Source organism: Procambarus clarkii, chromosome 12 (assembly GCF_040958095.1).
Source record: "Procambarus clarkii isolate CNS0578487 chromosome 12, FALCON_Pclarkii_2.0, whole genome shotgun sequence".
In the NCBI taxonomy this organism is placed as follows: domain Eukaryota; kingdom Metazoa; phylum Arthropoda; class Malacostraca; order Decapoda; family Cambaridae; genus Procambarus; species Procambarus clarkii.
In genome coordinates, this window is record NC_091161.1 from 17,706,900 (window position 1) to 17,730,157 (window position 23,258).

The window sequence follows — 23,258 nt, forward strand, 5'->3', positions numbered from 1 at the left end:
CTCTCTCCTAGACATTGCAATAGGTGCAGGAAGTGTGGGCATGGTGTCCTCAAATGCACAAGTACTGTGTATCTATGCCCCATGTGTGGGGACGATGGTCACTCAAAAGTTAGAGTGAAATTCTCCACAGGCTCGCTGCCTCAATTGGGGTGAGTTCCACCCTACATTCTCCCCGCTCTTGTATACACTACAAACATGAGGAAGCCGTCCTCAACTTGAAACACCTGGATCGTCAAAGGAATATTCGTGGATTTTATGCCAACTTCCATGAACTCCAATTGCTGATTACACAGTTTTCACCACTTTGTGTTTGTCTCCAGGAGACGATGCTTGGTGCTCGTTCTGGTCACTTTCGTGGTTATTACTTTCTTTCTCCCCCCCCCCCCCCCACCTAAGCTCTTGCTGGGGCCCATAACTCTACTGCTCTCTTGATTCGTACTGATATTCCCTTCGTCCTTCCTACTGTTTCCATCCCCTATCCATTGTTCTGCTGCCCATGTTTGTGATTAAATGGTATACAGTCTGTTCCATTCACTTCCCCCAAATGTCCCGCTTTCTCTTCCTGATCTTGAGCACCTCCTGGACTCTTTGCCACAGCCGGTGCTCCTGTTGGGTGATTTCAACTGTCGACATACCCTTCGGGGTGATGTTCTGACAAAGGCCGCCTTCTCGAACCGTTCGTCCTCTCTCTTTCCCTCTGTCTTCTGAATTATTTTGAACCGACCCATGAGGACTCTGGACCTCGCACCCTTTCCTGTCTTGATGTGTGTCTGCTCGTCGTCCCATTACTTAGATCTCACGTGGCGGGTTCTTGATGACCTCCATAACGGGGACCATTTCCCCATCCGTTTCCTTTTTCTATTTCCACCTTCCCCTCTCCTTCCCTAGGTGGCAGTTTGCCAAAGCCGACTGGAACCTATTCACCCTCCGTGCTACTCTCTCTGACCTCTCCTTGCGCCCTCCTCCTTGCGCCCTCCTCCTTGCATCCTTCTCCTTTTTTATGACACCGGCTTCGACGCTGCCCTCCGCTCTATTCCTCGCTCTTTCTCCTTGGGAAGTGAAGTGAAGGCGGAAGTGCGTTCCCTGGTGGAATGCAGACTGTGCTCGGGCTGTCCGCTCTAAGCGTGCGGCATGGAAGAAACATCAACGCCGGCAGACGGTTGATTCTGTTATTTTGTTTCGGAAAGCAAATGCGGTGGCCCGTATGACCTTTCGTTCAGCTATGTGCAGGAGTTGGAAAGCTTATGTTTCCACCATTACGTCCGATACTCCTCTGCCGTAGAGCTGGAAGAAGATCCGTAAGATTGTGGTAAGTTCGTTCCAGATATCTCGCCGGTTCTTCAACTCTGTACTGCTCTTGTGGCGGAACCAGTGCAGATCACAACCGAACTGGGTTACCACTTTTCTACTGTTAGCTTTGGTTCTCATCTTCCTTAATCCTTACTTCTTTGTAAGCCCGTTCTTGAATCTCATCCCTTAGATTTCCGTACTTATCTCCGCCTTCCTTATTACGATCCCTTCGCTTTTTCTGAACTTCAGTCTGCCCTGGCCCACTGTGCTTGTACGGCAGCGGGCTCGGATGACATTCATTATGAGATACTTCGCCATCGCCCCTCCTAGCACGTGTCAGTATTTACTGAGTCTGTATAACCAGGTCTGGAAGTAGTCGTCAGTCCCTGAGATTACATTTTGAAATGTAATCATGAAATTACAACGGCTCGATGCCGTTGTAATTTCTCTTTGGTAATCGGGGGTTCTCGGGACATCACCTAAGGACGTCCGTCCTATTGCCCTCACGATCTGTCTGCAAACTCTTTGAGCATTTGGTAAATGTTCGTCTGATGTGGTTCTTGGAAGACCATCACCACCTCTCTCCATCTCAATTTGGTTTTCGCAAGTGCCGCAGCACAACTGATGTCCTGGTGAACTTGGAGGTCTATATTCGTACTGCTTTTGCTGCGAAGACCTCCGTTGTTGCTATCCTCTTTGACCTGGAAAAGGCTTATGACACAACCTGGAGATATTATATTCTGTCCCAACTTCGTTCTTTTGGCCTTCGTGTAATCTCCCTCTCTTCCTCCAAAGCTACCTCTCTCGTCGTTCCTTTAATCAGGCTTGGTACCACTCTCTCTGTCTCTTATCGACAATATGAAGGTGTACCCCAAGGTACTGTTCTGAGCACTACTCTTTTTCTGGTTGCTCTGAATGGTCTCCTTTCCTCCATTCCTTCTGGCATCTTCTCCGCTCTTTATGTCGACGATCTTTCTCTTTGCTGTCGTGATGGTGATTCGCCTTTCCTTCAACGGCGGCTTCAACTTGCGATTGATGCCGTGTCATCTTTGGTCACCAATCATCTCGTAAGGGGTCTCGGCAACTAAGACTTGTGCTATGACTTATACTCGAAAGCATGTCGCCCTTCGTCCTTCTTTGTCGCGTTATGGTCTTCCCCTTGTGTACAAAGATTCTGCGAAGCTTTTGGGGTTAATCTTTGACACTCGTTTGTCTTGGTCGCCCCATATCCCTTACCTTCGTGTTGAAGGCTCTAAGGTCCTTAACCTACTTAAGGTTCTGTCTCATAATTCTTACGGAGAGGATAGGCATCCGCTCCTCTCTTTGCATTCCTTTCTCATACTGTAAACTCGATTTTGGTTGTCCCTGCTTACTCTTCTGCTTCTCCTTCTCTTCGCCGTCTTGAACTTTTGCACCATTACAGGGCTGCGCCTCAGGTCTGGTGTCTTTCGTTCGACTCCTGCCCTGAGCTTATACGTTGACACTGGCTTCCTGTCTCTCCAGGACCGCCGAGATCGATACTGTTTTTACTACCTTGCGCGGTCTTTACAACACCCTCACATTCAGCCTGTGTCGTGCTCTGATGTTTTCCCCCTCTTGTTACCCTTCACCACCTCCCTCTTTCTGTCCGGTTTTCTCGCCTGCAAAATTCTCTTTAGATTAGTATCACTAATATTTCTCCATTTTGTTCATTCCTTGCCCCTGTGGTGGGTCCCCTTCCTCAATATTGCAAATCCCTGACCACATCACTAAAGCTTTTACCCCTTCTACAGTTCTGAAACGTCTTTTCTTTGAAAACTTTTCTTGACATTACCGCTCAGTCTCTATCTTCGCCGATGGGTCTAAGTCTGCAGACAGTGTAGGCTACTGTTTTTCCTGACCACATCTATATGTGTCGCCTGCCTCCGGAGACTAACATCTTCACGGCAGAACTTTATGCTATTCTCTCTGCTCTTCGTCTCCTGCTTTCTCGCTGTCAATCCTCCTTTGTGGCTGTAGATGACTCGCAGTGCCTGCATGGCTCTGGAGTCATTTAATCCAGTCCATCTGGTGGTCGTCGAGATTCAACATTGGCTGTTTCTTATCTTCAGTAGATTTAAAACAATTCAGTTTTGCTGGGTTCCCAACCATATTGGTGGCTCTTTAAATGAGCGTGCGGCTGCAGCCGCTAAGGAAGCTATTCGCACTTGTTCCATCTCTCATAAATGTATTCCTTATTCCGACTTTTACCCAGTTATTCATTCCTACATCTTTGCCCGTTGGCATGGTTGTTGGTCTTCTGTTACTGGTAACAAACTACGTACTCGTAGTGCGTCCCTGTGGCCTTCCTCATACCACTGTAACAGACGATGGGAAACAGCTCTGGCAAGGCTGCGTATTGGCCATACGTGCTTAACTCACGTACACTTAATGGAGCGCCGCCCTGCTCCTTATTGTCCAAACTGCATTGTCCCTCTTACAGTTGTGTATATCCTTGTTGAATGTCCTGACTTCCAGGACGAGCATGTGTCTTGCTCTCAGACCGTCTCCCGCAGGTCACTTATCCCTCGATAGATTTCTTGGTGAATCGGATTCTTTTGATATCGCTCGCCTGATGCGTTTCTGTTCTCATATTGGCATCTTCAGTGATATTTAGCGCCCTCTGATTATTCCATACATTTGATGGTGCTACATAGCCTTCCTGACTTGGTGCCTTCTTTGATAATTACTTACTTGTGTTGGCTGAGAGCATTAGGGACATTGGGGTGTATGTTATGTGAGGACGAATTAGGGCTTTTGCCAAGTGTAGCTTTTTTGGTGCGTTGGTGTTCGTGTCTGCATAGTCGAAGTAGGGACTTTTTGCTTTGGCGTATTTTGGCCACCCGAGTCACTCAAACATCTGCCACTACCCTGGATCACTTATGGACTAATATAACAGCTCCCCTTACATCTGGGGTAATCTATGACAGAACAACTGACCACTATTCTACTTTCCTCATAGCAAACATGGACACAGCACTACCAGAAAGCAAGAAACTCTCATTCGGGCTACACAGTGAATCAGCTTTAGGCAATCTTTCTAATGCACTTCACAATATTAACTGGGAATCTGAATTTAATAATACACAGGATATAAACTCATTAACTAACCTCTTTCTCTCCAAAACTCTAAGCCTCTACAACACTCACTGTCCCCTCCTTACCAAACAAGTAACTGTTAAAAGAAAAAATAACCCGTGGCTCACAAGTGGCATAATCAAATCAATCAATAAAAAACATGAATATGAAAAGAAATTTAGGATTAGCCTAGTTACAAAGGAAGTAGTTAAGAGGTACTCATCAGTGCTTACCAGTATCATAAGAAAAGCTAAACTTTCATATTATGAGACTAGATTCAAAGAAGCAAAAGGCAACATGAAAAGCACATGGAAAACCATCTCTAATATCCTAGGAACTAAACAACACTCCCACAACCAGATAACACTCTCTAAGGATGGCCTTACGCCGTCATCTGATTTAGAAATGGCGAATGAATTTAATAGCTTCTTTTCATCGGTTGGTGCTAACCTTGCCAGTAAAATCCCACAGACTCAGACACATAACAACACATATCTCTCAGGCAGCTATCCAAACTCTCTTCTCCTCTCACCAGTCAGCCCGAAAGATGTTGTGTCCATCATACACTCACTAAAAACCAAAGCTGGGAACATCAGTGAAATCCCATCCATTGTATACAAGAGCGCCTCCCACGCCCTTGCGCCACCTATAGCTCTGCTGTTCAGCAAATCCCTTGAGTGTCATACCTTTCCTGATATCCTTAAAAAAGCAAGAGTAACGCCAGTTCATAAAGGAGGTAATCCAGCAGACATAAACAATTATAGACCAATATCAAACCTACCCATACTATCAAAAATATTTGAAAAAATTATCTACAAACAACTCTACTCCTACCTCGTAAAATTTGACATTCTTAGCCCCTGTCAGTTTGGCTTCCGCTCCCAAAAGAGTACCAACGATGCAATTATTAGTCTCCTTGATATAATTTACCCAGCCCTTGACAAAAATGAGTTTCCGATTGGACTCTTCATTGACCTGAGAAAGGCCTTTGATACTGTTAATCACGATTACCTCTTACGTAAACTCCATCATTATGGAATTCGAGGCCATACACTGGACTATATCCAATCCTATCTTAGTGATAGACACCAATGTGTAGATATCAATAATGTAACCTCTCCCACTCTACCAATAACCGTTGGAGTGCCACAGGGCAGCATTTTGGGACTTCTCTTATTTCTTATTTACATCAATGATCTGCCTAATGTCTCTAACATTCTGAAACCTATTTTGTTTGCTGATGATACTACCCTCATCTACTCTAACCCCAACCCACATACACTATATAATGTTGTTAATAATGAACTAAAAAAAGTCCACTTATGGATGTCAGCCAACAAACTAACACTTAACATAGAAAAGACCTACTACATCTTATTTGGAAGCAAATCTACAAATGCAATTCAGCTTCAGATAGACAATGTAAACATTAGAAATAAAAATGATGGAAAGTTTCTTGGCCTATTCCTAGACAAGAGACTCAACTTCAGTACCCACATACAACACATAACTAAGAAAGTCTCTAAAACAGTTGGTATACTCTCCAAAATCAGATATTATGTACCTAACTCTGCTCTCATCTCTCTATATTATGCACTAATCTATCCCTATCTTAATTATGGTATCTGTGAATGGGGTTCAACCACTGCAAACCACCTAAAGTCCATCATTACCCAGCAAAAATCTGCTATCAGAATAATAACAAATTCTGCTTTCAGACAACACTCAGCCCCTATGTTTAACCCGCCAAACACACACCGAAACTCCGACGTTGGTACAACGTTCGAACAAGTTTTGACACTTCCTAACCAGTTATAACAACCAATATAGCAAGTTGTAACAACGTTCTAATACGTCATAAACCCGTTAAGCCAAGATGTAACAACTTTATTACAAATTGTAACAAGCGGAAAATAGAGACAGTTTCGGTTTGTGTTTCCAGGGAACTCCCTAAACATGCTAAACATAATCTCACTCCACAAATTCTCTTGTGTCAACTATATTTACAAAACCCTGTTCTTAAATGCAAATCCTGCTCTGAAACTCTCCCTGGACAGATGAATTAGGACCCATTATCACCACACCAGAATAAATATGTCTTTGATATCCTTAGAGTCAAACTTAATTTGTGTAAACACTATGCAAATAAAGGGACCCAGTCTATGGAACTCACTCCCGATTGAATTGAAAAGCTGTCCAACTTTTGCATCATTCAAAAACAATACTAATAAGTACCTAATTTCATCTTCATAGTTTTTTACCTTTTGCTTTAAAACTGCACTGTATCTATTGCTACCCAATCTCCCAATCTTTATGTACCCAATCTGAACATCTTTATCATTGCGATCATTGCTGTCTTCTTATATGTGCTGTCAATCTGCTGTATGGTGTCTATTAATCTTGTTTAAATTACCAATCAAGCTGTCAATGTAATCAATCAGAGCTTTAATACACCAATATGCTTGAATATACTTACTAATCTCTCTCATCTCATTTTTTTTTCTTGTAATGTATTTGTTATCATTTTATTAATTCTGATAGAATTTACCTACTTAAAATTATCTGTTAGATTAAGGACCTGCCCGAAACGCTGCGCGTACTAGTGGCTTTACAAGAGTGTAATTACTGTACTATGCTATGTATTCTCACAAACCCAATGTACCTTCTTGTATATAAATAAATAAATAAAAAATAAATAAATAAATTTGCGTGCAGTGTATTTCAAAGTTATTGTCACGATTTAGGCCGAGTATTGTAGTGTTTTTGGTGACGGGAATATATGTTGGGGTTGGTGATTGCGAGTAGAATTGTCGAGTATTGTGTTAGCACGTTTCTTGTAGATGTATTATGTGATGGTGGATTTAATGTGGTTCGACTGTATTTACCAGTCGCGCTTTTATGTAAGTGCGACTGGTGGGAGCCTTGTGGGACCCCTGAGTGATGAGAGAAGTAGTGAGAGTGGAGGCTCAGAAAGTGAATCCTCATCTGTCGGTCGTCCAAGTAATTGCAGAGTAGTTTCTTAGGGTTCAGGGCAGGTCAGAGTTGTTAGACATTTTGTTAGAGTCCCTCGTGCCATACCCTGTCGAAGGCCTTCTCGATGTCTTTGGTCACTAGTGCTGTCTTGCGGCGTTCTTTCTGGTTGATTAGTATGTAGTTCAGCACTATTATAGGAGCATCGTGCGTCGACCTGTGGGACAAGAAGTCGAACTGTCTTTCATTTAGTAGGTCATTGTCATTAAGATGTTGTCTAAGTCTGAGGTTTACTGGATGCTCGAAAACCTTCCCGAGCGTTTCAAGTAGGTTGATTGGTCAGTAGTTTTTGGGGTCATTATGTGGTTTTCCTGGTATTGGGATGAGAATAGCAGTTGCTTTTCAAGAGTTGAGAAAATTATCTGGAACATGGGAGGTATTATTGAGAGCAGTCAGGCCGTTGATAAGCATCATAGGGAGGCGTCTAATGAGTTCATGCCTTATACCCGAGGCCTCCGGGGCTCTGTTGGGGGGGGGGGGGCCTAAGTAGCATTATCTTGACCCCTCCTGGTGTCAGTGGTTCTGAAGTGCAGTTGGCTGTGTAGGTGAAAGTGTGGGGAGATGGTTCACCAGCTCACTTACAATAGTGCTCTTATGCCTGTGGGAGCCAGTACACTTGTTAAGTGCACTTGTTAAGTGGGCGGACTTAAGTTTGGTAACCAGCAACCGAAACATCTAGTGTTTGGGCTCATGTAAGAGCCCCAGTCATCAGCAGTCCATAAATGTTACCCTGGCCGGGGTGGCAAGTCTGTGGACAGTGCTAGAGCTGATAGCATCATCTCATTGTATGGCTTTGAGGCCAGACTCAGCTTTGGCGGGAACAGCTAGCCGCCGGCGTGGGTGTGTGGGCCTCCCGCGCTCGCTCGCTGGCCACTTGAGAGGTTGTCTTGGAAACCAGCCGCCATCTTAGTAAGCATCTTGAGCCGCCATGTTGGTCGGCAATCTTGGAGTTGCCCTAGGAGCTATGCTACACCGTCGCTGATTGGATGAGAGGGGTAGGCCGCTGTATGCCTTCCTCTCATTGGTTATTTCGAGAAGGACGCGGGGATAGCCGGTGTAGCAGCATTCTGAACTCAGCTGCCACCTTGTCAGAACGCTTCCTGTACTCAATTCGGCCAAATTGGAGTATAGGGCGTCGTGGTGGCTGGACTACTCAACTGCTGATGCTTCCTGCTTCACCTACGACAACGGTCGTCACAGAATCCGGCCGAAGTCGTCGCTTGGAGGGGTTTAAGACATTGTTATTCAGGGGGTAGAGGTACAGTGATCTGGGATCGTGGGGGAATGTGCATACGAGCAGCAACAGACTTGTAGATCCCATACCAGTGTTGATTAGACTTGCTAGTGCTCTGTAGCAGTCGATGGGAACGGGGAAATTCGTGTCAGTGTTAAGGCAAATTTCCCCGTGTTTGTGTGAGACGCTATCGTGCGCGTCACCTGGGTATGAACGCTTCACTTCACCAGGGAGTCGAGGGTGCGAACTCAGCCGTGTTGAGTGGGAGGGGTTCGAGTGTGCGCCAATTTTCCGTATAAGTACTACGGTCAGGAACTACCGCCGCTTACGCCACTTGGGACGAGCCAGCCACCTATAGCGGGGTGCCTGATGTATGGGAATGGTGTGAAAAGCCGGCAGTGTGAATGAGTAAGTACCTATGCGTGTATTTCTGGTGATTAGTAGTCTCTAAAGCTTGAATTCGAGGTCAAGTGTTCCGTCACATTGTCACGCAGCACCTGTTCAGGTGGAGTGAATTGTGGGCGAGGAGATTAATCACCTTTGTTGTCATCTTGTCAGTCCAGAGGGACTTAAGTCTGGTGTACACAGACGTACAGTGTGTGTGTGTGTGTGTGGGTACACACGAGAACAGAATATACATAGATTAGCCAAGGACTGAGAGGATGTCCATGTAATAAATTCTTTTATTTCATTGTGGTAATCATTTTTGATCGTCCGAGGGACGGAGTGATATCATTTCCATGTGTGGTCTTGCAGGTGTGGAATTCCAACACTGAGCGCTCAGGTATGTGTAACGCCAGTGGTTCCTGGCAATGATTATGGTGGAGTGTACCACAGTGTGCTTAATTTCTTGTATTGTTCCCAGGGCCGTGACAAGTGTGATTTATATAAATATATATTGTGGTTGCAGTATTAATTAATGTAATTTTGGTGAGTGACGAGGCTGTCTAGAGAGACCGCTCCCGCTCTGTCGAGTAACGTAACTCTCGAGTGTTTATCGGCATGCGTGACCGATAAATCACTCACCCATGTGATTTAAGGAGTGTGAGATTCTCCTTAATGTTCCCAATAACGTTTGATAGCTGTAGGCTACATGGGTCAGCAGTAATTATAATTATATATATATATATATAATCGTAGTGTCACGGTGCCCAGTGTTATTGTGTTATTTACTGTGTGGTGATTGCAATATATTGACCTATGTTCTAGGGGTCATTTGCAGCAGTAAGTAAGTAAGTGTGTGCAGTATCCTAATATTTGAAAATTAGAGTACTTGCCGTGTGTGTTATTGCAAAGGGGGTTGTTATTTGATGGTGATTGTTGCTAGTGTTGAGCAATCACCGTATGTGATTGCAGTCCAGTAAAGCCATTGTGGGGCAGTGTTCTAGAGGGTTCATGTCCTGTAGGTTATTTTACTAGGTTCTGTAGTATTGTCATTGCAACCGGATTGTAACGTAAATCACTGTGATTTGTTAGTGTGATTTGTCATTGTCGTGGGGGAACTCGGCTGTAGACGAGTACTTGGGTACAAATATATTCTCCTGGTTATCTGGTAGGACATCGAAGTCCAGTATTCAGTGAGGTGATTGCGAGGCAATTAATATAACGTAACCAAGGGAACGCCCATTGCTTTAAGAGAATTTGTTCTTTGACAATTTGAGTAACGTAGAATGCGTTTGGGTTAATTTACTTTCCTGCAAGCAGCTACGGTAGTCTCGAGGAGCCTAGCCATCAGCCAGATAAGAATTAGAGTATTGTCTGTCGTAATTAACGGTCAGTGGGCCGGGTAATTGACGTGTTTCAGGAAGTCAAAGTAATTAACCTCGATCCTTGTTTGATCGACTCACACGAAGGCTACATTGTTCCATTAACGTAACGTCGTTATCTGCCCGGAAGTACCGGCACTTGATTGACTCGTGGGAGGAGTAGCGTCATTTTAGAATAACGTAAACGTGGTGCTAATTACTGTTATTAGCAGCCTGAATTGGTCTGAGTATGAAAGGCTTAGACGGAATTCATACCTTAATGTAAATTGCTGAGCCAGTGTGAAAGGTTGCGTATTTTAATTGTTTAATTATTGATCTTGAGGATAGTAATTAATTACTCTAAAGGTAATCACGAGTGATTACCGTTCTCTTAGCACTTTGGACATTGTAAATCAGAGTTTACCATCGCTGAGTGATTAGTAACCGATTAACGTAAATTAACGTAACTAGTAGAGATTAATCAGCTGTCTGGAAGTACAGGGATTAATGGGATTTTCTCACTGAATGCTCGACGGGTAGAGTGTTGTTTAGATTTCCGCGTTACTAGTGACAGTTGTAAGAGTTGTTAATTTAACGTAAATGTTACCTTGTTATTAACGTAAATCAATTGTTAATGATTGTTGATCGTCCGTGGGACGGAGTGTTAACGTAAGGATTAATTTGAGGAAGGGTGCTGGAGTTGCCAGTAAACCCATTAGTTATCTTTGTCATTGAAAGACTACTGATTTGATTGCATTGCAACCGCTGTTGCAGGAGTACACTGCACTGAGGCGTAGAACAGTTAGGAGGTTACTGGAGACGTATTTCAGAACCTACTGTGTCATTTGTTGTAATTGTGATTATAGATCTGTTAGTTCTTGTTTCTTGTTGATTCCTCTGTGTTCACGCTTATGTTCGAGTTAGTTCATTATGCAGTCCGAGGGGCTGGTGTCTAGCTAGTCATTGATAGTGTCACAGGAAGGATTTCGAGTAACGTCATTGACATTTCTTTTTGTTTTGTTGTAGTAGTTAGTACTTTATTGAATAAACTAAGTTGTTATGGTTAACACTGTCTTTTCGTTACACCCCCACACATTATTATTGTTATGCAAATGTTCTTCACACTTGACTAATAAAATTGAGACTAATTTTCTGAGCTTTGGATCAAATATACGGCACCACACAACAATAAATTATTGTTGTGAGAGCCCGTGACCTACTCGTTAAACTTCTCACAGTTAACTACAAACTCTCACAGAAAGATTGTCTGCCAGTGTTGCCGGAAAACTTGTATGACCTCTGCCGAGTCAGTGATGTTTCTGTCGTTGGGAGTAAGTGATTTGTTTGAAAGTGGTGTAGTTGTTTACCCAGATTTTTTTAATGAATTTACAAAATTCTTAAGGGTTTGTATTTGTGCTGTGTATTTGTAAATTTTGTGTATTTTATAAATAACTAGCAGTACCCGGCCACGTGTTGCTGTGGCTCTGCATCACATGTGCGTTGCTGAGCCACAGCAACCTTCCCTGTCCCCCAGTCCTCCCCACCATTCCCCTCTCACCAGTCTCCTTGGCCTCCCAAACATTCCCAACTCCACCATCCCCTCTTCCTTCCCACCATGCCCCACTTCCCTCCCACAATGCCCCACTCCCCTGTCCCTTTGTCCTCCCAACCATTCTCCATTCCCCCCATCCCCTCGTCCCCACCATCCCAAACTTCCCTGTCCCCTCGTCCTTTCCCGCCATTACCTCCTCTCTTGTCCCCTCGTCCTCCCCACCATCTCTCACTTCCGTCCCCTCGTCATCCCCACCATTCCCCCTCCCTCGTCCAATGCCTTCCCAAATGGTCTCATGTTCCCATCAGAAATTGGGAACATCAAGTGATCTGATGTTCCAATAACTGAAATATAAGAAAAAGTTAAAAAATGAAATGAAAATATGAAAAAATAAAAAAATAAAACATACCGATGAAATGAACGGTATGGTAAACAACACAGCTCAATTCCACTGCAATTCACACAAAATAATCAAATCAAATGTATGAAAATTCAATTTATCAATGCAATCAGAAACACTGAAATGGAATTGTAACATATTTAGTATAGCATGTGTGTTGCTCTTACGTGCAACAGATGGCGCTGTTTTCCAAGAAAAACAGTTATACCTGCCATAGGTATGGCATCTCTACTTGTACTTACGAAATGAACCGTATGGCAAACAACACAGCTCAATTCCAACACAATGTCACACAAAATAATTCAAACAAAAATAAAAAAATCGAAATCTATGAAAATAAAATTTATCAATGCAATCGGAAACATTGAAATGGAATTACTGACATATTCAGTATAGCGTGCATGTTGCTATTATGTGCAACAGATGGCGCCGTTTCTCAAAAACGCATGTTTTTACCTGTCACCGGGGTGGAATCTATATAGTAGGTATATAAAAAGATGCGCCTATTCGAATGCAGTATTGTCAAAATTTCAAAGCAATCGGTGAAGGACTTTCGGTTACATCGTGTGTGGCTCTTACGACCAACAGATGGCGCTGTTTTTCAAAAAAGCATGTTTTTTCCCTGTCACAGGTGAGCCATGTATATAGTAGATATATAAAACAGATGCGCCTATTGGAATGCAATGTTGTCAAAATTTCAAAGGAATCGGTAAAGAGGTTTCGAAGATTTCCCTCACATGAAAAACACGTGTAAACCAGAATTTTTCTGAAAAAGCATTTTTTTGTACCGTCACAGACGTGACAACTATATAGTATGCATATAAAAATCTCCTCTGATGCGAATGGAACATTGTGTGAAAATTTCAAAGCAACCGGTAAAGAACTTTCTGAGATTAGCGGTTATGCACAAAGAAACACTTCCATTTTTATATATAGATAAAAAACTAGGCACATCATTACTTGGCGTGAGCATTGACCAGACTATTGAGTAAACGGTATCAGAGTATAGTGAGGTCCAAGAGTACTTGGCCATGTCTGGGCTGGTTTTGTATGAATCTGTTTTGGTACTGTGTGATAAGTCTCCTGGCTCGTATGGAAGAGGTAAACGAGTACCTTCTCCTGTGGGTGATGAGCAGTGTTGTTGCACCCGCTGCTTGTGACTGTATTGTATAAGGTGTAGTTGGGTGTCAATGTCCTCGGGTGTTTTGTCATCATGTGTGAATGTTTGGTCTGGGCAGTATTTACAATATGCAAGAGACAGTTAGCTCTGTTGTATGCAAAACGTGGGAGAAGGGAATATAACAATATACAAGATTCTAAGGGAATTTGACAAGGTAGACGAAGCAGTATTTTTCAAAGCTATGAACAGGAAAACAAGGGTTTGTAGAAAAAAAACTAGAGGCCAATGAGTCACAAGGACGTCAGAGATCGTTTTCAATGTTAGAGCTGTCAATACACTGGTGAGATGTTAAGGTCGTTGAAGCTTGTTCAGTTAAATGCTTTATATATAAATATGATAAAGTTGTGTGAAAGAAGACGGTACAATAGTCTAAGAATGTTTATATCGCGAGGGTCTAGGAGCCTTGCTAGCAGCCTTCTCTAGGTAGGAGGTGTATATGTAGTTGATATGACAGAGAAAAAATAGGTCTTTAATCGGTAAATTAGACACCCGAAAATTAGAAAGGTGGAGTCCACGAGGTAAGAGTTCGACCCTACAGCCACACAGTAAATGCATATATATACATACAGAACGCTGAGCACCGTAACAGGTTGCTGTACCTGGCCCCTGGCCGAAATAGTTACAGAAGGCGTTATGGAGCTTCCAAGCTACTAGGTGGGTGTGGTAGTGGGTTTAATGTCCAGTAGTGAAGTATGTGCTTTTAATACATACTGACACTTGCTCATACTTCACATTAATAGAAATAAACTCTATTAATATTGTGGAAGTGACTTGTGAATTATTTGTGTGTGAGGCGGCCTCATGTCAGGTGAGGTGAATGACGTCACAGGTAGTTGACCCATCAGGCCAAGCTAGTCAAGAGGCGCGGCGGGCAGTGTGGCGCGGGCCGGCGTGGGGAGAGGTGCTGCTCAGCGCCCGCCTCATTGGTTTTACTAAATTAGTCACCTGGACAGTCCTGTGCATGAGGTTACCTGCGTCAGGCTTACAGGCAAGTTACTCTAGATGATCAGTTGTTTTATCACTGTGTTCTGTTGGTAGAATAGTCTATATTTGCTGATTGTCTAAATAAGAATAGTTAAAAGATGTTAAGGCTTTATTTAAAGTAATTCAATTAGCTCTGGGTTACTCATTTGTAAATATAATGATATTGAGAAATATACTTGTTTATTAGTAGACTTTTATCTGTATTAGGACTTTCGATGATTATTAAAACAAAATTCAACTTTAAAACGATTGTTATGTAATACTGTTCCACAACAGCTGCTAGAGTGTCAACTTGTAGTGAAATTTACTGTTTGATAAAAAAGTAGGTGAAAAAAGTTTAAAAAATTATAGTTAAATTCAAGCAGTTATGTTTCTTGTGAACTATCGGATTTCAATCCTTGAAATATGGGCCAAAGACTTTTAGTCTAGCAAGCGTCACATACCCCCCCCCCCCGGACCATCCTATGTGAATGAAACTAACCATCCTGAGTCAGTGTCGTTCCACGCTGCAGCCAACCCCAGAAACGCCATAATTAACATTAACGTCCTGTATAACAAAGTACTATATTGTCCAATATAAGTAAATATTAATGTATATTTAAATTGTGTATAGGTCTGATAGTTGTTGAAGGAAACAATAGCACGTGAGTGTATTACAAACTGTCTCCCTCCCCTAATAAATAATATATAATAGGTCACAAATCAAAAACTCTTAAGTACAGTGCTAAAATGTAAACTGTTGTGGGTCGGTGCAGGAACGAGCATAGACTGAGGACAAGTTAAATGTACTCGCCTAGTTGTACTAGCCTAGTTGTGTTTGCAGGGGTTGAGCTCTGGCTCTTTGGTCCCGCCTCACAACCGCCAATCAACTGATGTACAGATTCCTGAGCCTACTGGGCTCGTGTCATATCTACATTTGAAACTGTGTATGGAGTCAGCCTCCACCACATCACTTCCTAGTGCATTCCATTTACTAACTACTCTGATGCTAAAAAAGTTCTTTCTAATGTGTGTGTGTGTGTGGCTCATTTGGGTACTCAGTCTTCACGATCATAATGGGAGCCGGTCGGCCGAGCGGACAGCACGCTGGACTTGTGATCCTGTGGTCCTGGGTTCGATCCCAGGCGCCGGTGAGAAACAATGGGCAGAGTTTCTTTCACCCTTTGTCCCTGTTACCTAGCAGTAAAATAGGTACCTGGGTGTTAGTCAGCTGTTACGGGCTGCTTCCTGGGGGTGGAGGCCTGGTCGAGGACCGGGAAGCGGGGACACTAAAGCCCCGAAATCATCTCCCGATAACCTCAAGATAGATCATGTTTGGTTGCCGGGCCCCCCCCCCCTCCCTGTTTCGCTCGTTGTTGCCGTGAGGGGGGGGGGGCTTGGTGGGCGGCTGCCAAAGTGTGATGCTCCTTGGGACAGTCCTATGTCCTTCTGTGGCCTTGTGCTCCTGCTGCTGTCCTCTCTAATTGTGCTGAATGATTTTTCCTTTTCCTTCTGCTTCGTTTTTCTCCCCCCTCTTCTCTTATCTGCTTGTGGTTTCCTGCCGACCTTTTGCTTATTTTGGTTATTCCTTTGCACTTCTTCTATTTTGACGTCCGGGAGCTTGAGGAGGCATACTCTTACACCCATAGAACTGTAGTACCCAACGTCTCGAGCGAGGGGAACCTTTTATTGTCAATCCCCTTTTTGTCACTGAACCCGGTCGGGACGAACTGACGGTTCTTAAGGTGGCGTTTGTCGGGCGTATACTCACGACCGACAACGAGTATACTCACGACCGACAGTCATACCCTGGCATGATCGGCGATAACTTCTAGTTGGGTGTCCTGCCTCTAATTGTGGCTCCATGGTGGGTATGGTGCACATTCGTGGATGAAATTCTCTTCGTATTTGTCGTTGAATGTTTCTCTTGTACTCTTTCAGGCTCGTGAGGTGGGCGACCAAGCCCCCGAGTCGGACTGTATTGGAAGACAGAGCTCTGTATCCCCCACTGTGTTGGACCCCGACCTTGCTCCTCCTTTTGACCCTCCTGACTGCTTCCCTCGGCTGCCCTCCCTCCTCTGTGGTTGTGTCTAGCCTCAAGCCCCCAGTGGTGACCACTTCGTCCCTGCGCAGCTAAGTCTCTCGTTGTGACTACTGCGTCTTTTCACCCCTCTCTCTGGGGGTTCTCAACGCCGTCTGCGCCACGGCCGCACTCGCTCAATCCCTTTCCGTACTGATGCGTATCAGGCCTTGTTTGGTCACGCTTCATGAGCCAAATTCCTTGATCTCCTCCATCTTGATTCTACGCCTCCTGACGACTTCTCCCTCCCACAGCAACTTGTTGATTCTGTGGATGCCTCTTACCTTCAACTCCACTCGTCTCGGTACACGTGTCTTTGCTGCTCCTTCTCGGGATGCAGCTTCCCACTTGGCTGCCCTATCCTGCCTTGGCGTGACCCCTGTTCGGGTCTCGAAGAACGCTCGGTTGAAAGCCAGTGTTGGCACTATTCTTCTACTGCCCCATGTTGCTACCGGTGTTTTTTAATCTGCAGGACTGCCACGATGATATTCGGCATATCCTCGATGCCCAGGGCCATTCTGTCCTCCAGGTTGACACGTTTACTCGTCCCCTCGTGGTCGTCGCCGTCAACCCCTTCGGGTTGTGAAGATTACCTTTGATGGTAGGACCCTTCCACCTTCTGTCATTCTTGCTGGTGCCAGGTGCTCTGTCCAGGAGTATATTCCTTCTCCTAGGCTCTGTAACAAGTGCTGGAGGTTTACACATGGTGCCTTCCACTGCTCTGGGGCGCGCTCTCTGTCCTTTGTGTTGGGGCGAAAGTCAATCATAAGTCAATCATAAGTCGGAGTGCACTTCTCCCCAGGCTCGCAGCGTAAACTGCTGTGAGGCCCATCCTACCTTCTCCCGTGCGTGTATCCATTACAAGTTTGAGGTAGGTGTCCTCAACTTGAAGCACCGGGAGCATTTATCTTTTCATGTGAGGCGCCATGTTTGCCGGCTCCCGCCTTATGCTCGCGTGTTGCACTATTCCTCTCCTCGTCCTTCCCACCTTCCTCAGACTCGGCCGTTTCCGTGCCTTGGACCCTGATACGCCCACTGCCCCCTCCTCTGTTTCTTTGAGTTCTGTACCGAAGGATCCCCCTCCTGGTCCTCTGTCTGGGGTTTCCCTTCTTTCTACCTGGTCTGTCATGTCTCCTGTCTTCTTCCTCGTCTCCCTCCGATCCTCCTTCCCGTCCTTCTCCTCCGTCTATTAACTCTCCCCGCTGCCTGTCAGTGCGGGCTCATGTAGTGCCCTCATGGCTCTCGGGCCCTTTAATCTGGTTCATCCAATGGTTGTCGAGATCGAACATTGGCTGTTTCTTGTTCACAGTAAATTTAAGTTGGCTGAGTTTTGTTGAGGTCCCAGTCATATTGGTGTCAATTTAAATAAGCGTGCGGATGCTGCTGCCAGGAAAGCTGTCCGTTCTAGTCCCATCTCTCGTAAAGCAATTCCTTATTCAGACGTTTTTACCCGGTTATCCATTCCCCCATCCTTACCCGTTGGCATGCTTGTTGGTCGTCTGTTACTGGTAACTACGTTCTCTTAAGTTGTACTCTTAACCGTCCTACCTCCTTAACCGGCGATGGGAAACGGCCCTGGCGATATTGCGTATTGGCCAAACTCGTTTCACTCATGGTCACTTAGAGCGCCGCCCTGCTCCTTATTGTCCTAATTGCATTGTCCCTCTTATGGTCGTGCATATCCTTGTTGAATGTCCTGATTTTCGGGACGAGCGTGTCTCTTTTTTTCCGACTGTCCCCCGAGGTCGCTTGTCTCTCGATATTATTCTTGGCGACTCTGATTCTTTTGATATCGTTCGCCTTGTGTGTTTCTGTTCTCGTATTGGCATAATTGGTGATATTTAGCGCCCTCTGATTATCCCGCACATTTTATGGTGCTACATAGCCTTCCCGGTTTGGTGCCTTCTTTTGATAATTACTTACTTGGTTGCCGGGTTGACGATCACTTGGACGTTGTGTTGAGAACGGGCTGTGGATGATTAAAGTCTGAGATTGCGTTTTACCATTCGGTGGTAAGTCAGCAATTTAGATGAAATCTGACCCAAGTGATTGTCTTGCGGGATGTTTCTCAACCTTTACAAGATGTCCAATTTAGTATTTTTATATATTTAATGTGACATTTCAGGTATGTACGAGGGTGCATCAGTACAACGGCACTGCAGGTATGGTCAACCAGACCCCAAGAAATTGGTCGCTTACAACGCTACTGCAGGTATGGAGGGATTAAAGTTACTTGGAAAAACTTCTCTCGAATCGCAGTTGGTCATTATGTAGTAGATACATATTCCCACCCAAGTACAATAGGTGAAGGAACTACGTTTAATAATTTTAATAGTTTACACACTATGCCTTGAAGCAGTGATCCTCTAATAGTTATAGTCTAAAGTACTCTATGCGTTAACCACTTCAGAGTGATAAACCATTCTTCAGGCCCTTAATTTTAACATTTAGTTGTGGTTTATTATATAGTTAATGTTAAGCTAACAATTTCGGTTACATTTCAATCCCCTCCTCTCCGTCCATATTTGTTAGTCTGTCTTCTATCCCACCAGTCCAATCATATATATATATATATATATATATATATATATATATATATATATATATATATATATATATATATATATATATATATATATATATATATATATATATATATATATATATGAAAATACCCAAGAGGGTGATACATCTGCTGGGATTAGGGGAGACTGGCAAGAAGAAAGTTTTAGCGTGAGGGGAAAGTACCGGGGCTAAACCTAGCAAGCTGAATATACCGTCGGACAGTTTCGGGAGGCTGAGCACTTGCAGCTACGTTGCCATCATCTGCATCGTGCACAAGGTATTGATAGTCCTTGAATGCTGTAGCAATTCTGCAAATCGACAAATATTGTGATCAGGCGGCAGGACCTGTGAAGTGTTAAGGTGAACGTTTCTGGGTCTCCGGAACGGGGTAACGTTGTGTTACTGATTTGTAACTGCAAAGTATCTTTTGATTGGGGAAGAAAATATTATATAATTGGCGGAGCTTCCATGACCACAGATAACGGCCTTAAGAGCAGGACACTAATTACTTCCATTTTTTCTCCAAGCTAACAAAGAAGGCTCCGAAGGAAGCAAGTTCTAGGTCGGAAGTTCGCCGATCGTTTCCTTCATCTAAGACTAGAGCTTGTTAACTTCCTTTCGGATGCTTCCTGAAGCTGTAGGAATATATAACTTAGAACCATCCTCTATTGACTGGATGTTTGTTCCCGAACAATATTTTGTTGCTGGAGAGGAGCCAGTTTCTTGGCAGCTTCTCCTATGGTATATTCTGGGCAGCCTCTTACTTTAAGGACGCCCCAGAGCTCCTACAAGGCTTTCCCCAGATTATTCTGGTCACTAAATATACCTTTGACTCAGATTCTCGGAGAAAGATGGGTCACTTCAGAGAAACCGGGTGGTAGGATGCATATAAAAGTGAAGGCTTGAGTCCTTGTAATAAACCTTTATAGGAGTCTTTCTCAGTCTATACATGTATACAATATATATACATAAGTACTTAGTAAGGGAAGCTCCTCCATGCGGGTCTAGATGGTAAATTTCATGTCTGGGTGAACTCTGCCACTTCATTGACGACTTGAAATTAGTAATGCAGCCTGTCCTCTTAAAAGCCAAATGCTCGTTTCCGGCATACCGTTCTCGGGCCAGGCTCGTAAGTGACTCGTTACACCCCCCCCCCTCCTCAGATCCATTTATCGATATTTTGCAACAACTTGGAAACTAGTATCAACCAAGTTTGGAGCAACCTCCGGCCGGAGCAAGGTAAGTCACAGGGAGCAATTAAAAACTAAACCCTCGCTCTCTTTTAGGTACCTCCATCTCGACAAACCAGTCCAGTGCCCAAACTACAACCTAGGCCTTAAACTGGTAATCCAGCAAATGAAGGTAGACCTCAAGCGCGGTGCGGAACGACGACGCAACTGCAATCTCACAAGGGAGGAGAGGGACGCCCTATCAACGCTGAAAGGACGCACGGATATTGTGATAAAGCCGGCGGATAAGGGAGGTGCTGTCGTCGCCTGGAGGAAGGACAACTACAGGAACGAGATGAAGAGGCACCTGGCAGACACTGCAGCCTACAAACAGATACACAACCAGGATGCGGCACTTAGAAACGCCCAAACGAGGAGTAAAAGGATAGTCCTGAAGCTGTTCGAGAACAAGACTGGGGACGGGAAAGGAGGACTCGTGCAGGCAGGGGCGAGAGATTTCTTCCTAGCCTTTGAATCCATCATTCCCCACCTCTACCTTTTACCAAAGATCCATAAAGCACTAGAAGAAACAGGAACGTGGCAAGGGAGACGGGTTCTGAGCAGCTGCCAGGCCCCAACAAGGCCAGTAGACTGGATCTGCACCGCCCTCCTGAACCCCTTACTACGTCTACTACCAGAAAGAATCAAAGATATGACGGATTTCCTCAAGAAAATTGCAGAAATTAGAGGCCCCGTCTCAAGAGGGGCCCGCCTTTTTTCCATGGATGTGGTATCGCTCTACCCGAGCATACCACAGAGAAGCTGCAAATGTGGTAGCAACTTTTTTTTTTTTTTTTTACAGATAACAAAGCAAGAATCAGAGAAACTTAGAGACGCAGGAGTATGGAGGACCCCTCGAAAAACTCTGTAGGAGGCCATCCTCCATGTGATGAGACACCCTTTTGCAATTTAAAGGATGAGCATACCGGCAAAACAAGGGTACAGCGATAAGAGCATCCAGTAGTGTGGCAATCGCTGAAATATTTGTGCATGTAGTGTTTGAGAGGAAACTATCCCACAGGAAGGACGGACCGGCGGTATATTTGTTACATAGACGACAGCTTCGGAATAATGGAGGACGGTTCCCGTGCCTAGGTTTCTTTTCATGGTCAAATACAGTTTATGAGAACCTTAAGTTTACCCTCGAACACACTGACTCCACGATAAATTTCCTAGATACAAGAGTGTATATAGACCAACTAACCAGGGATCTGCATACGAAGGCATACTATAAACCGGCTAGCCTTCACACGTATCTGGAATTAGACTCGAGCCAACCACTAGCCTTGAAGAAATCGCTACCTTACTCACTTGGACTCACTCAAGCAGATTAATTAACAGCAAAGAGACTCTATATCCCCAGCTTGATGACCTATGGGATATGTTCAGGAACAGAGACTACCCAGAGACAATAATACATGCGGCCCAGGAGAAACTCGGAGAAAAAACAAGGGCGGAGCTACTCAGACCTAGAACACAAGTGGAAGACAAGAGATGTATCCTCCCAACCCTTTTCCCTGGCCTTGCAGCACAGCTTAAGATAAAACTCCAGGAAGTATGGACATGGATGAGGGAAACGTACAGTGAACATCCTTCCTGGGTAAAATTCCCACAAAACCCTTCTATGATCGCCCCCCCTCCCCGCTCAGCTCGTTGTCGCCGTGTGGGGGCTTAGTGGGCGGCTGCCGGAGTGTGATGCTCCTTGGGACAGTCCTCTGTCCTTTTCTAGCCTTGTGCTCCTGCTGCCGTCCTCTCCAATTCTGCTGGGCATCTTTTCCTTTTCCTTCTGTTTCGTTTTTCTCCCCCTCTTCTCCTATCTGCTTGCCGTTTCCTACCGACCTTTTGCTCGTTCTGGTTCTTCCCTTGGACTTCTTCTATTTTGACGCCCGGGTGCTTGAGGAGGCATACTCATGCACCCGTAGAACTGCAGTACCCGACGTCGAGAGCGAGGGGAACCTTTTATTGTCAATCCCCACTTCGTCACTGAACCCGATCTCGACGGACTGTCGGTTTCTTAAGGTGGCGTTTGTGGGGCGTATACTCGCGACGCACCCCTAGGAGGCCCCGACAGGATCGGCGATAGCTTCTTGTTGGGTGTCCTGCCTCTAATTGTGGCTCCATGGTGGGTGTGGGGGCACATTCGTGAGTGAATTCTTTCTTTCGTCAAGATGATTACCCCTGCTTCGGCTTCTTCTGGTTTACCTTCTCAGGCTCGTGGGGTGGGCGACCAAGCCCCCGAGTCGGTCCGTATTGGAAGACCGGGCTCTGTAGCCTCCGCTGCATTGGGCCCCGACCTTGCTCCTCCTTTGGCCTCTCTGACTCCTTCCTCTGGCTCCCCTCCCTCCTCTGTGGTTGGGTCGAGCCCCAAGCCCCCAGTGGTGACTACCTCGTCCCCTGGCGTGGCTCCTTCTCTAGTTGTAACTACTGCGCCTTTTAACCCCTCTCTCTCTGGGGGTTCTCACCGCCGTCTTCGTCACGGCCGCCCTCGCTCGATTCCTTCCAGTTCTGCTACCTATCATGCCTTGTTTGGTCCCGCTTCGTGGGCCAAATATTTTGATCTCCTCCCTCTTGATTCTGCGCCTCCTGACGATTTCTCCCTCCATCGACATCTCATTGATTCCGTGGATGCCTCCATTACTTTCAACCCCACTCGTCTCGGTACACGTGTCGTTGCTGCTCCTTCTCAGGATGCTGCTTCCCGCTTGGCTGCCTTATCCTGCCTTGGCGAGACCCCCGTTCGGGTCTCGAAGAACGTTCAGTTGAATGCCAGTGTTGGCACTATTTTGCTCCCGCCCCATGTTGCGACCGGTGTTCGGGACCTACGCGACTGCCACGACGATATTCGTCATATCCTCGCTGCCCAGGGCCATTCTATTCTCCAGGTGGACACGTTT

General features: G+C 45.0%; 1 protein-coding gene across 2 annotated transcripts in view; it reads left to right on the forward strand.

Annotated features, from left to right (window-relative positions):
* The window catches only part of LOC123772842 (uncharacterized), a 654,514-nt gene extending 633,193 nt beyond the window's left edge, over positions 1–21,321 (forward strand). The window contains exons 3-4 of one of the 2 annotated variants that reach the window (XM_069323346.1): positions 18,696–18,782; positions 20,422–21,321. In XM_069323346.1, the coding sequence (XP_069179447.1) occupies positions 18,696–18,782; positions 20,422–21,235 (901 nt within the window). In that variant the 3' untranslated portion in view covers positions 21,236–21,321. Of the gene's footprint in view, positions 1–14,326; positions 14,516–18,695; positions 18,783–20,421 lie in introns of those variants that run through there. The other variant, XR_011228209.1, reaches the window with a different exon arrangement.
* The last annotated feature ends 1,937 nt before the right edge of the window (positions 21,322–23,258 follow it).